At 41.9% G+C, this 14,158-nt stretch overlaps 1 protein-coding gene across 1 annotated transcript in view; it reads right to left on the bottom strand.

Moving 5' to 3' along the window:
- Positions 1–13,287, bottom strand: part of LOC126249702 (uncharacterized) — a 28,627-nt gene extending 15,340 nt beyond the window's left edge. The window contains exon 1 of the mRNA XM_049951381.1: positions 13,219–13,287. Within this exon, the coding sequence (XP_049807338.1) occupies positions 13,219–13,221 (3 nt within the window). The 5' untranslated portion in view covers positions 13,222–13,287. The remainder of the gene's footprint in view (positions 1–13,218) is intronic.
- Positions 13,288–14,158: the final 871 nt, after the last annotated feature.

Genomic DNA, 14,158 nt, shown 5'->3' with positions numbered 1-14,158 from the left:
AACATGCTGGTGAGCATATCCATAAGATTTAACTCTAATAGTAAAAATTTTCGCTTGTCTTTAGCCGGTTGGCATCTTTGAAAGCAACTAATTGGTTGCCTGAGAATTTGAGCATTTTACTATCCAGTAAAGCAGAACGCGCGGTCTTTACGTATTATATAATCTCCAGTACATTTTAAGTGGTGCATATTTATTTTGCTTTATTTTTGTAATCTAGGTTGGTGTACAATATCATTCAATGTGTAAATTTTAAGTAAAACACAATTTCACACAACGTTATCTCTTACTAAGTATTTCAGGTTTTCCAAGGAACTAAAATTTTTTCAGGAGTACTTATTTTTAGGCGTATTCCTAATTTAAGAATTCACAACCTTGGGAACTTGCGTTTACGTGTAAATAGAAGTGAAAGGGAAGCAGTTGCGTATATATTTACAGAATTTGTGTCACCAAGCCTGTTTCCAAGTGTGCCTTTTTTCATAATACACCAGGCGCTACTTCATGAGAAGGGAACTAAACTGCATGGCCCAGGCCTGTGTATCCCAACATAGAAATTTACACACAGGAAGTTCTGTGCTATGCTTTATATAATGTACTTTCAACAGGAGGAGGAGGAAGAGGAGGAAGAGGAGGAGATTAGTGTTTAACGTCCCGTCGACAACGAGGTCATTAGAGACGGAGCGTCCGCAGCTCGTGGTCGTACGGTAGCGTTCTCGCTTCCCACGCCCGGGTTCCCGGGTTCGATTCCCGGCGGGGTCAGGGATTTTCTCTGCCTCGTGATGACTGGGTGTTGTGTGATGTCCTTAGGTTAGTTAGGTTTAAGTAGTTCTAAGTTCTAGGGGACTGATGACCATAGATGTTTAGTCCCATAGTGCTCAGAGCCATTTGAACCATTTGAAGAGACGGAGCGCAAGCTCGGGTGAGGGAAGGATGGGGAAGGAAATCGGCCGTGCCCTTTCAAAGGAACCATCCCGGCATTTGCCTGAAGCGATTTAGGGAAATCACGGAAAACCTAAATCAGGATGGCCGGAGACGGGATTGAACGGTCGTCCTCTCGAATGCGAGTCCAGTGTGCTAACCACTGCGCCACCTCGCTCGGTCTACTTTTAACAAAGGGATTCCAATATTATTTCCATTTAAGATAACTGGAGCTGATGATTTGACAATGATTTTCCTCATACGTCTACATCTACTTGATTACTCTGCTATTCACAATAAAGTGCCTGGCAGAGGGTTCAATAAACCACCTTCAAGCTGTGTCTACCGTTTCATACTAACGGTGCACGGGAAAGACGAGCACTTCAGTTTTTCTGTGCGAGCCCTGATTTATTTTATCGTTATGATCATTTCTCCCTATGTAGGTGTGTACCAACAGAATGTTTGGAAAACACCTTTAAACACCTTTGTTTTAATGATTGCCACTCCAATTTACGTATCATGTCTGTGGCAAGAAAATGAGCTGCCCTGCTTTGAACTTTTTCCAATGTTATCCGTCAGTCCCACCTGATGCGGATCCCACACCGCCCAGCAGTGCTCCAGAATACGGCGGTTAAGCGTGGTGTAAGCAGTGTCTTTAGTAGACCTGTTGCACCTTTTAAGTGTTCTGTCAATGAATCGCAGTCTGATTTGCTCTACCCACAACACTACGTGATAGTTCCAATTTAGGTTATTTGTAATTGTAATCCTTAAGTATTTAGTTGAATTTACAGCCTTCAGATTTGTGACTTATCGCCTAATCGAAATTCAGCGTATTTCTTGTAGTACTCATGTGAATAACTTCACACTTTTCTTTATTCAAGGTCAATTGCCACTTTTCGAACCACACCGATATCGCATCTAAATCATTTTGCAGTTCGTTTTGGTCATCTGATGACTTTACATGACTGTAAATGACAGCATCATCTGCAAACAATCTAAGAGGGCTACTCAGATTGTCTCCTACGTCGTTGATATAGGTCAGGAACAACATAGGGTCTATAACACTTCCTTGGGGAACGCCGGATATTACTCCTGTTTTAATCGATGGCTTTCCGTCTATTACTACGAACTGTGACCTTTCTGACAGGAAATCACGAATCCAGTAGCACAACTGAGGCGGTATTCCATAGGCGAGCAGTTTGGTTAGAAGACTGCTAGTCAGGAACGGTGTCTAAAGCCTTTTGGAAATCTAAAAATATGGAATCAATTTTACATACCCTGTCGAAAGCACTCATTACTTCATGAGTATAAAGAACTAGTTGTGTTTCATAAGAACGATGTTTTCTGAATCCGTGCTGCCTGTGTCAATAAATGTTTTTCGAGGTAATTCATAATGTTCGAACATAGCTGGCACCACAGCTATTTTAATGCTTATAGCATATTTTTCTGTCGCGGAAAATCACTTCAAAATAGCCTAAAGGAAGAAATTACTGTTCTAACAGTAAAATACAACAGAAGCGGAAAAATGCCATCTTAACAGTTTTACAGTCGTTGAAGGCCGCGGTCACACCCCATGTAGTTTCTTTGTAGCCGTTAGTAGGAACTGAAGTACTCAACAAGAAAGATATTGCTTAATGTTATAATGGTGGACAGATTTCAACTGTAGACTTCTCATAAATTTTCAGTTTACCTACCAAAATCGCGCTGTGATTTGACACTTGGGTAGTGATTTAGGTTTTAACGCGAGCGTTAACTGATGGCTTTTAGTATTTTATTCAATGACCTCCATGAGCCAGATGGTAAATTCAGAACCACTACGCGGTATTAAATTTACAAGTGAATTTAAAGTTTTCACAAACTCTTCGTTGAGCATTGCATGAGATAGAAGTCTAGACGATATATGGCGCTCAGAACATTGACATCGCCGGTGTGGACAGCGATTTTTCCTCCCAATGTGTACCGTAATTTTCGTTTTAATTCCACTCGCGAATGTTCTATCATTTCGAAGCATTAAACGGAAGAGCGGCTACCACCATCTGCGTTGTATAGTTTTTATAGTCAACTGACAATCTTTCGTCCTTAACTGACTGCTGCGTGATGTTCAAGGCATAACGTACCAATGATGTTTTGCGTCTAATGGTCTATTCACTACGTCTCTCTGTGCTGCATCATTATGTCCATTACCTTATGTTAAAGAAATCCAATTTTATTACTAACAGGCACATTCCATGTGATGCTAAGAAAATTTTATGGAATTTTAGACGTGCTGTGTGGTATAGTAGCAAACACTATAGTGCTATTGTTTTACCGACGCAAGTAGTCTCCGGTTTCTTCATATCGCTGGTTTCATAAGAACCAATTTTGGAAATAATACAGTTCAAGTTGTGCAGAGTAAGGTATCTAAATGTATAGGTCGTCAAGTAAGTGGCAATATTTTGTATGTGTGTGTCGTTCCATGCCCCGTCATCGGTCTCTCGATGTACAATGTGTGAGCCTTAAAGCAGGCCTATAAATTCATCTTCAACAATGCAGCCTTTGTCCAATAGTTTTGACGCCGACATATTCCAATATAAATACTAGTACAACGCAACTGAACTCATGTTAATTTTGGCAATTTTCTGTAGATATTGCACGTTTCTGGTGGAACAGCAAAAGCGATTAGATGCCAGTTCCTGCATCTCTGGACACGAAAGGTAGTACTAGTTAAGAAGGTATGGCATAACTTCACGGAGAGCGAGCAGTTTCTGTATACTGCAGTTAATTTTTGATTTCAGTTAGTCACTGATTGGTAATCAGTTTTTTTGTCTCACTTAACTGTCTCAAAGGGATGATGTGCGAAAGCTTACGCCAAAATGAGGTCCTCCAGTTATTTTGGCCGCGAGGCTAAGTGTGTTCATCCACCGCTACGGAACTCCTGAGATATTAAGTTAGCTATTCAATCGCCACCGAAGACTTCTCTTACTCCCTATCCGCCCTTGCCGTGAAACTGTGCAACTGAGAAATTAATCACAACATTAAAAAGGAACCTCAACATGATTCCGAAGCGGCTACAAACACTACTGCGAAAATATGTAGTCTTTTCGAAAATTTTAACTATAGGTATTTTACACTACTGGCCAATAAAATTGCCACACCACTAATATTACGTGCTACAGACGCGAAATTTAACCGACAGGAAGATGATGCTGTGATATGCAAATTATCAGCTTTTCAGAGCATTCACTCAATGTTGGCGCTGGTGGCGACACCAACGTGCTGACATGAGGAAAGTTTCCAACCGATTTCTCATGCACAAACAGCAGTTGTCCGGCGTTGCCTGGTGAAACGTTGTTGTGATGCCTCGTGTAACGAGGAGAAATGCGTACTATCAAGTTTCCGACTTTGATAAAGGTCGGATTGTAGCCTATCGCGACTGCGGTTTCTCGTATCGCGATATTGATGCTAGAGTTGGTCGAGATCCAATGATTGTTAGCAGAATAAGGAATCGGTGGGTTCAGGAGGGTAATGCGGAACGCCGCGCTGGATCCCAACGGCCTCTTATCACTAGCAGTCGAGATGACAGGCATCTTATCCGCATGGCTGTAACGGATCGTGCAGCCACGTCTCGATCCGTGAGTCAACAGATGGGGACGTTTGCAAGACAACAACCATCCGCACCAACAGTTCGACGACGTTTGCAGCAGCATGGATTATCAGCTCGGAGACCATGGCTGCGGCTACCCTTGACGCTGCATCACAGACAGGAGCGCTTGCGATGGTGTACTCAACGACGAACCTGGGTGCACGAATGGCAAAACATTTTTTCGGATGAATCCGGGTTCTGTTTACAGCATCATGATGGTCGCATCCGTGTTTGGCGACATCGCGGTGAATGCACATTGGAAGCGTGTATTCGTCATCGCCATACTGGCGTATCACGCGGCGTGATGATATGGGGTGCCACTGGTTACACGTCTCAGTCACCGCTTGTTCACACTGACGGCACTTTGAACAGTGGACGTTACATTTCAGATGTGTGACGACCCGTGGCTCTACCCTTCATTCGATCCCTGCGAAACCCTACATTTCAGCAGGATAATGCACGACCGCACGTTGCAGGTCCTGTACGGGCCTTTCTGGGTACAGAAAGTGTTCTACTGCTGCCGTGGCCAGCACATTCTCCTGATCTCTCACCAATTGAAAACGTCTGGTCAATGGTGGCCGAGCAACTGGCTCGTCACAATACGCCAATCACTACTCTTGATGAACTGTGGTATCGTGTTGAAGCTGCATGGGGAGCTGTACCTGTACACGCCATCCAAGCTCTGTTTGACTCAATGCCCAGGCGTATCAAGGCCGTTATTACGGGCAGAGGTGGTTGTTCTGGGTACAGATTTCTCAGGATCTATGCACCCAAATTGCGTGAAAATGTAATCATATGTCAGTTCCAGTATAATATATTGGTCCAATGAATACCCGTTTATCTGCATTTCTTCTTGGTGTAGCAATTTTAATGGCCAGTAGTATATATATATATATATATATATATATATATATAGTAGCACTATGCGACTTAACTTTTGAGGTCCTCAGTCGCCTTGAACTTAGAACCAATTAAACCTAACTAACCTAAGGTCACACATCCATGCCCGAGGCAGGATTCGAACCTGCGACGTATCGGTCGCTCGGTTCCAGACTGTAGCGCCTAGAACCGCACGGTCACTCCGGCCGGCTATCTTGTAAGTCATATCACCAGTTAGTAATTGTGAACAAATCTTTTCTTTTAGTTTCAACCTTAAGGAATAACTATAAATTCAAACCAACGAATATTTGACGAATGCTGTAACTGACTTCGTACAGTCTGACGTAGTACGGCCTACTCAAATGCTTAGTTTTCTTCATGAATTACTCTATCATGGAATAATGGTTCAAAATATATACATGATGACCACGAGGAAAGATACTCCAGACTGAGCACTCATGCGACATCATTGCTCTATAAATCAGTAATGAAATATATGCTATGCCGAAGCTGTCTAAGAAAACGCCAGTTTTTGAAGTAGGCTTTTGCGACCAGTTGCTTTAAGACTATTTTCTTGAGATGCCGTAACACATAACTAGTTGAGCCGGAAATGTTTTGCTTCTGTCAGTCAAGTGATAGTGCTAATGATGTTTACGTACCTTGCCAGAGCAGCAGAAGCTATCTACATAATCACAGGAAAGTTTCGAGTTATCGTGAACGAGGCACAGGACAGACATTTAACTGAATTTTCACGTAGATAACTCAAGTTCTTGAGAAGGTCAAGTCGAAAAATATTAATAGCTCCTTGTAAGTAAAAGTAACGAGATTAGAAAGCGAAAGGTTACTTTGAACACATACTAACTTAATCGTCTTCCAACTTTATTACCAGCTCACTGAGCTATTACGGATGGGATGCAGATTTTGATGTGGAATGTGAACCACCGGCGACGTACAATTTGCCACATATACTACGTATAGTCGGGGAGGGAAGATTAAGCAGTTAACCTTACATTTCATTCGTAATTGGAGCGGAATGAGTTTTTAATATCTAGGTCAGTTTATATCATTGTGTCACACAGTTTTCCAAGTCATACATATAACATCGAATGTTTTTACAGTAGTATCATGGAAGAAATATAGAACAAAGACACTAAGTTTTATTCAGCTCATAAGAAAGAAGTTGTAGTAGAAACGAATGGAAGAAAATTAGAGAAACGATGTGAATTTGATACTAAGATTCATGTTAAGCTAAAACAAGGAAAGGTTATTCGAATGAATTTAAAGCATCGTACAGTGAAAATATCAGAGCCACAGAAAGAACACTGTAACTGAAGGGGTGTATAGTTGTTACAAGAACGGGGAAAAGAGGATTCTCTAGGACAGCCGGAGAACCGCAGACAAACGAATCTTGAAGGAAACCGATACTTGAGGAAAATCAGAATTATTAGCACCAGAAGTATAGGTAAATAGCTCAAGTCAATTGGCCCATCTTGGAACAGAGTTTAAAGTCGTTCGACAGCTATGCAATCGAAAAATTAAGCTTTTAAGCAACCTTAGTACCTGCTAACATCAGTTCGGATGTTACACTCAAAGCGAATGGGAAACATATACGTGTTATATAGCGACAATACCTATTAGGGGCTGGAAACTAAAGACTCCGCCGGGTAGCGAAAAAAAATCTTACTGGTTCAGCCGAAAGCGACATACTCTTAATGCAGCTAACATTAACTTTTGTAAGATTCTGTCTAATAATTTGCTACGTCCAAGTTCGTCTAAAAATTGCAATGTTCACACAATCTGTTTCAAAACACTATTGTTGCCTTCAGGTAAGATTAATTTGCTAACAAGTTCGTCAAGATATATAATTGCAGTTAAGCCTTCCGAACACCAAGAAATCTTGTAAAAGAGGTATTCATTGACATCATAGTCACATATTAAGAAAGGTCAGAATGCTTAACTGGAATTATGTATCTAAGCTTTTAGCGAATTAATCCGTCGATGGCAATCTAATGCCGAGAACGGTAAATTATCTACAAACATTTGAAAGGCTGTGTACTTCCGTTTGGCAACAAGTCTATTTTTAAATAAGATTTTGTCTTCTAAGGATTTCTCATTAGAACATTAAAACGAGATGGTAACGTGGGAAGCTCACTTCGTGTACAATGGAGTGTGAAATCTTTCAGACGAAGTTGAGATTTTTCTGGTTCAAACGCTTTTGTAGTCATTTAAAGAATCGCTTATCACAAGGGTTATACTGTACTGGGTATCCAAAAACTGTAACGTCAAAATATTACGGACTCTGAAGGACCCCTTACTGAATTTCGAGATAGTAAATTGTCAGAAATGGATGTTTCAGGCGGTACGAGGTCTTTAATAAGAAGGATGAGAGACGTTTCTTAACTGTGTGCGCTACCTTAAAAAACCCACAGAAGTTTAGCTCGTTACACGATTTATTGTTCGCAACTGATTAAGATTAACCATCACTGGTAAAGGAACTTTTAGACATGCTTTTTATGTATGACAGGAGTAAGCGCCTGGAGAACCGAACGAATACGCAGAAAATTTTACAACAGGTGTCAGTGTCACCCTAATCGGATGAAATTTACCAGCAGGGATAGAAAGATTGCGAAAACTAGCTTAGGTCCTCGAAAACCTCTTAGCACATTAGAATTTCAGGAGATATTTGCGTATCGTGTCACAGAGCATCTCTCCGTAAGCAACTGCCAATCTGCCCGTGAAAAATACGCTTCTAGGATCCAGCATCGAAGGCTCTTACACGAACGACGCTGCGTACTGTCACAGCGAAGAATCACAGCTTACATGGCCATAAGGATGGAAGATAATCTGTTTTTACACGGCGACTCAGATTCAACATATCTGAATGTATTTCTGGTATTTCTCATTGCATTTCTTGGTTCAGTAGCCTGCGATGATACACTCATAGGGAGACGAACAGTATAATGCTAGAGCTTTAATTCGAGAGCAAGACTGTTTAATATCCGATAGTGTGCCAGTGTGAAAATAAGCGGTTCTTATGTATCTGGTCAAAGTCCTGATGCAGGTGAATACATCAGTTTCTGTCTTCGATTATGGGACACTCCGGTCTTCCTTTAACAGTTTCGACACTTCCACTTTCTCCCTCCCGTGTCCGATGAAGGTCGACCTGAGTGACTTACATCAGGCTAGAAATCACACCTCTAACATAGTACACCACATACTTGCGATGCATGCTCATGTAGACCGTCTTCAAACATTGCTTGTCAGACATCTGAAAACTAACGAGCACCTGCTCGCCACTCCTGTTACTGTTCCATAGATCTGAAAGACTTTTTATAGAAACGACATGGAATGAATCAGTTCCAGGATAATTTTATCATTAGGAATACATTTTTCAGTCATACTCGTGCAACTACACTTAAAAACTTTTTTCCGGCTACCAGTTATAAAATAAATTTAGTCTGTGGAATACAAGGAATTGTCCGAGAGGTATTATTTTAAGTCTGAATTAGAACTTGACTGCTACCTGTCGCCGAACAGTGTGGGCGAGCGGTTCTAGGCGCTTCAATCGAACCGTGCGACCACTACGGTCGCAGGTTCGAATCCTGCCTCGGGCATGGATGTGCGTGATGTCCTTAGGTTAGTTAGGTTTAAGTAGTGCTAAGTTCTAGGGGACTGATGGACTCAGATGTTAAGTCCCATAGTGCTAAGAGCCATTTTTTGAGCTACCTGTCGGGCATTTTATCTTACTGGGCAAACGATCAAAATTTTGTTGATGCGAAGGTGCAGTTACAATACTTAACTCCTTGAAGAGGTACCTAAAAGATGATTACGAGTTAATGCCAAATATCCCAACTGCTTCCTTTTTTTGCGAGCAGCACTTGCTAAGTGAGGAATTAAATAATTCAGTAAAAATTATTGAATGGAAATATGCAATATATGTCGTCCACTCCAACGTCTCTGCTAAGGGAATAACTAACAACTACAGATGAACTGATAACATTTGTAGTTCGAACCCTTGGTACACACACACACACACACACACACACACACACACACACACACAATCTTCTTTCGTCAGAACACCTGGCAAAGTAGCCTTACTACCTCGACGAAACTGTTGATAAGTATGTGCACCGGAACAATTCACAGCCTTCATTATGGTTGGTTACCACGACAAATAGAATGTATCATTATGCTTGTATAATTACCCTGAATGAGATCCTCTACAACTGTTGGTATTAGAAGAGTAAATACGAGTCATGATACCTCCAGGATTAAATTAGTGTGAGTATGAGTATTTGTTAACGCATCGTTGTTTTAAGCAGAAAGGTAGCTGTGCTCTCATTTCTGTAGCAGACTGCTGGCAGAAATTTGTTTCTGAATTTTTACAGCTGCCTTCAGCGTAGGAACTTAGCACTCCGCGGTTAACAGAAATGAAACTGGCTTCTTCCAGACTAGGTACCTTGCGTGTGAAGCCTGCCATATCATTCGGTCAGCGGGAGCGTACAAATAAGAGAAAAAAATGTGGTCGGAGGGACGTCGGGTATGTGTCACTTGTTTGCTCCGGACACGATAGCAGCGCGTTCCGGGTCCACACGTAGAACTCTGCAGCCCTTACAGCAAACTCGGCTCATCTTTTACTCTCAACGCAGTACTATTCGCCGCTGATCTACGGTCGGTCCTAGTACTCTTCTGTCACTTCTTACAAAAATGGTTCAAATGGCTCTGAGCACTATGGGACTTCACTTCTGAGGTCATGAGTCCCCTAGAACTTAGAACTACTTAAACCTAACTAACGTAAGGACATCACACACACCCATGCCCGAGGCAGGATTCGAACCTGCGGCCGTAGCTGTCGCGCGGCTCCAGACTGTAGCGCCTAGAACCGCTCGCCCACCTCTTACACTTTTGGGAATGTTTGGTAATGCGAAAACAGTGGTTTGGAGTCCACGTTAATCTATAGGTTTCTCTGTAACTGGCTGAGTATGACACTTTGAAGGTCGGAGGAACCCATTTCCAGTAGAACCCAGTCTAGTAAAGCACTGTGTTCAGTCTTCAGGTTGATGACCGCTTTACCTCAACATCAGTATCTAAAAGAAATGGCAAATACCTGTGTGTTTCATTGCCTGTAATGAAATGTTACCATAGCTAGATAGGGATTTGATAACTATTTCAGAAATAAATGTGTATTGTTGATCAATTCTCGTACCGAAGGTGATCTTTCTGCATCGTGAACATTGAGTTTAGTTCAAATATGTCGTTTCCTGAAACTGAGTTTCAGTATTTTCTTCAAAGTACTCAGAGGCACATAGTTGCAGGCTATGGTTTGTTGTTTCAACTGGGAGAACTGAGCTCTTGATTGAGTTACAGCAGGAGCCGAGTTTACTTCAAAATAGTTCAAATGGCTCTGAGCACTATGGGATTTAACTTCTGAAGTCCTCAGTTCTCTAGAACTTAGAACTATTTAAACCTAACTAACCTAAGGGCATCACACACATCCATGCCAGAGGCAGGATTCGAACCTGCGACTGTAGCAGTCACGCGGTTCCGGACTGAAGTGCCTAGAACCGCACGGCCACCGCGGCAGGCTCGAGTTAACTTATTTAACAGTGAAAACACTAATATTTCGCAGGAGATAAAGTACATGAAGGAAAGCAGTCTAACTCGAAGGTTGGTTTAAACGACATTCCTTTACCAGGCATTAATTCTCTTGCCCTGCCTGTGAGTCAATTACTGTTTAACCGAGTTCGAACCGCAGCAGAACAAAAGTGGCTTTACATTGTGCATTTTTAGTGATATGGATTGTAAGCGAACCAACTTATTTCAGTTTGCAAGTTAAAAAACGGGCACTGCATATTAGAGACGAAGGTGGGCACATGCCCGCATTTAAATACTCTCAGTAATCGAGACTTCACATAATTACACATGTCCTTCCATTTACTTATCTGTCACTACGTTTACACTGGTCTCCCAAAACTGAATTTCGTTAATCCATTTCCCAACACCACTTTCGCTTGTCCGTGTAAACATTCCATTACTGATTATGGAAATGTGGTTCTAGCTGCCAGATTTCCTCTTCCGCACCATTTTTCGTTCTCATGTAAATGCACAAACGTTTCTGAAACGTGCTTGGATGTTATGTTACGTCTTGTTTTTAAAACTTTTCGGCTAGTCGGCATAGAGTGACTTTTCCTGCAGAGTAGTAGTACCAGACTGCATACGAAGGTGTCTACCTCCATATTTAATTTAAGAGAAATAGCCATTGTGCTGACTAAATTAGAAACTGGAACAGCTGATTTATAAGTACGGTTTGTGTAAAATAAAGATCATGAAATTGTGTTCAAACTGTCTAGCAAAACCGCTCTAAGTCTTAAAACAAATACGGGAGCGAAAATTGCTTCCGAAATTCTGTTTTCGTCTTTCTGAAGTTGTCTCATCTCAACATAACATGTGGGGTTAGCTGCCACTTATAATATTTTTTTAGTATTCAAAAAATTTAAAAACCTCTCTCACACCGGCCTGATTTAGCATCACTGATCAGGATAGTAAAAACATGCGTATGTTAAGGGAATTTTCATTCACAAAGCAGGCTTATCACATTCACACAGTTCAAAAAAATGGTTCAAATGGCTCTGAGCACTATGGGACTTAACATCTATGGTTATCAGTCCCCTAGAACTTAGAACTACTTAAACCTAACTAACCTAAGGACATCACACACATCCATGCCCGAGGCAGGATTCGAACCTGCGACCGTAGCAGTCGCGCGGTTCCGGACTGAGCGCCTAGAACCGCTAGACCACCGCGGCCGGCACACACAGTTCAATACTGTTCTATCCTGATTAAATTGAGCGTAACTTAAATTCCATAAGGCAGTGAAGCAATTTCGAAGTCTCGGTGCGACGAAAATTGTCAGTCGATCTCCTGAAAACATTTGTAATAATTATTAACTTCCGGTGATCACATGGGGAAGACCCGAGATCTGCTGGTAAGACCGTGTTAGCCTATTTATTTGAAGTAACTGGATATCTTTAGCATACAAAACGGCAGGTTCGTCTAGTGTAAATCAGACGTTCCCCACTGATCCCGTGCAACACAGCGTAGTAAGCAGACACTGTCAATAATAATCAGTTAAATAATACGCGAACACACTTTAGTTCAGTTCATTTATTAAATTCCTTCTCATACAGAATCTCATCAAGATGGCGACTAGCTCAACAATTACATACATATACATCCTCCTCCTTTCACGGCTAATCGGCAAGCATTGCCTCATTCTTTTCATAAGAGAAAAGAGAGAGAGAACCTATTCCATGGAGTAAATGGACGCTCCAAGGAATAATAGGGCTTGAAACTACTTTGCATTGATAATCATCGTATATTAAAGTTTAGGAATCGGTAAGATAAGAAGAGATATTTCGAGATATGTACTGAGTTATATGATTTATAAAATTTCTGAAAATATCGCGGAGAGACCGCTGCAAGAGACATTACACACTGATCTGTTTATATGACTTTCTGCACTTTATGTTCGCAGCGCCAGAGAGGAGGCGGTGTGCCAAGTCAGAAACAAGGCTCTGAATTCATTCATAATAAAGTAATGTTACACGCATTGTATGCTAGATAATGACACCCTGCGGATGATCGCCTATTTAGAAACGGTTGTTAAGAGCAATACATAGTGCATACTAGTTTACGAGAGCGTGGCTATTCTCAAAAACAGCGTATAATGTGCGAGCAAAGACGTCAAAATGAGTGATCGGCAAGTTGCATGAGACGCTTCTGAGCCAGAGAAGACTTACCATGACTGATGGTCAGGACGGCAACTGTGCGCGGAGGCAGTGCTCCACCGCTTATATTCTGCTCCCGCCTTCGACTGACGCACGCACTAACGCACGCATTCCGTCGCTCGGAGATGCACACACATGACGTGGCGCTGGACGCACGAGAGCCTTCCGGCTGCTGACCTATATTCTTGTTACTTCCATTGTGTGTATGCAACGATATCTGTCGTTCCAACATACCAGCGTCCGATTAGACAAGAAGTGTTCGGAGGAAGAGCTAGAGGGAACAGAACCTCAAACAAATATTGCTACAATTTCGGGATTTAGATCAGAAGGGGCAGTACGAACTACCCCTTACCGGTTTGAGTCATTGTCTGTAGGACACGACTGGAACTTCATTTGTAAACAGGAAAACAACTCTCAGCTATTTTCGAGAAAATCGAGTTTGAAAATCTGACGCCTACTTATGCAGACTACTTTGTATGGTCGCTAGAATATAAGGATTTTGCAGCCGACAGTAAGCGCCGAGTTTCATAATGGCGAGGTCTCCTGATAGAGTCTCGTTGGCAGTTTATTTTTATCGTTTGCCCTACTCATGAATCGTTGAGCAGAAGAATTTTTATTCTCTCGCGTATGGCTTCGAGACACTGGTTAGATTATTCTCGTGTACTGCTGTTGTGAGTGACAGACTTTGAAGATAGTACCGTAATGTTTTTGTACTTCCGTGCACACAACTGATTTCTTCACCCTTGGTCCAAATGAGCCAGTGGTGGCTTGGAAACAGACTAAGACCGTTGCTAGTAATTTTTCTGATAACATGACAGCATACTGTGCAGTGTAGGACTGTCACCTTGTGGATATCCTTTCGCTGCACAAGCACCACCTTTGTTCCTCGTTCGGTGCGTGTTCAGTCGTTAAGTTGACTGATAATGGCACCCCGGAACAAATGTAGCTCACA

This window comes from Schistocerca nitens, chromosome 3, assembly GCF_023898315.1.
Source record: "Schistocerca nitens isolate TAMUIC-IGC-003100 chromosome 3, iqSchNite1.1, whole genome shotgun sequence".
Classification (NCBI taxonomy): domain Eukaryota; kingdom Metazoa; phylum Arthropoda; class Insecta; order Orthoptera; family Acrididae; genus Schistocerca; species Schistocerca nitens.
The sequence above is the reverse complement of the archived record's forward strand: the minus strand, read 5'-3'. Positions and strand labels throughout refer to the sequence as shown.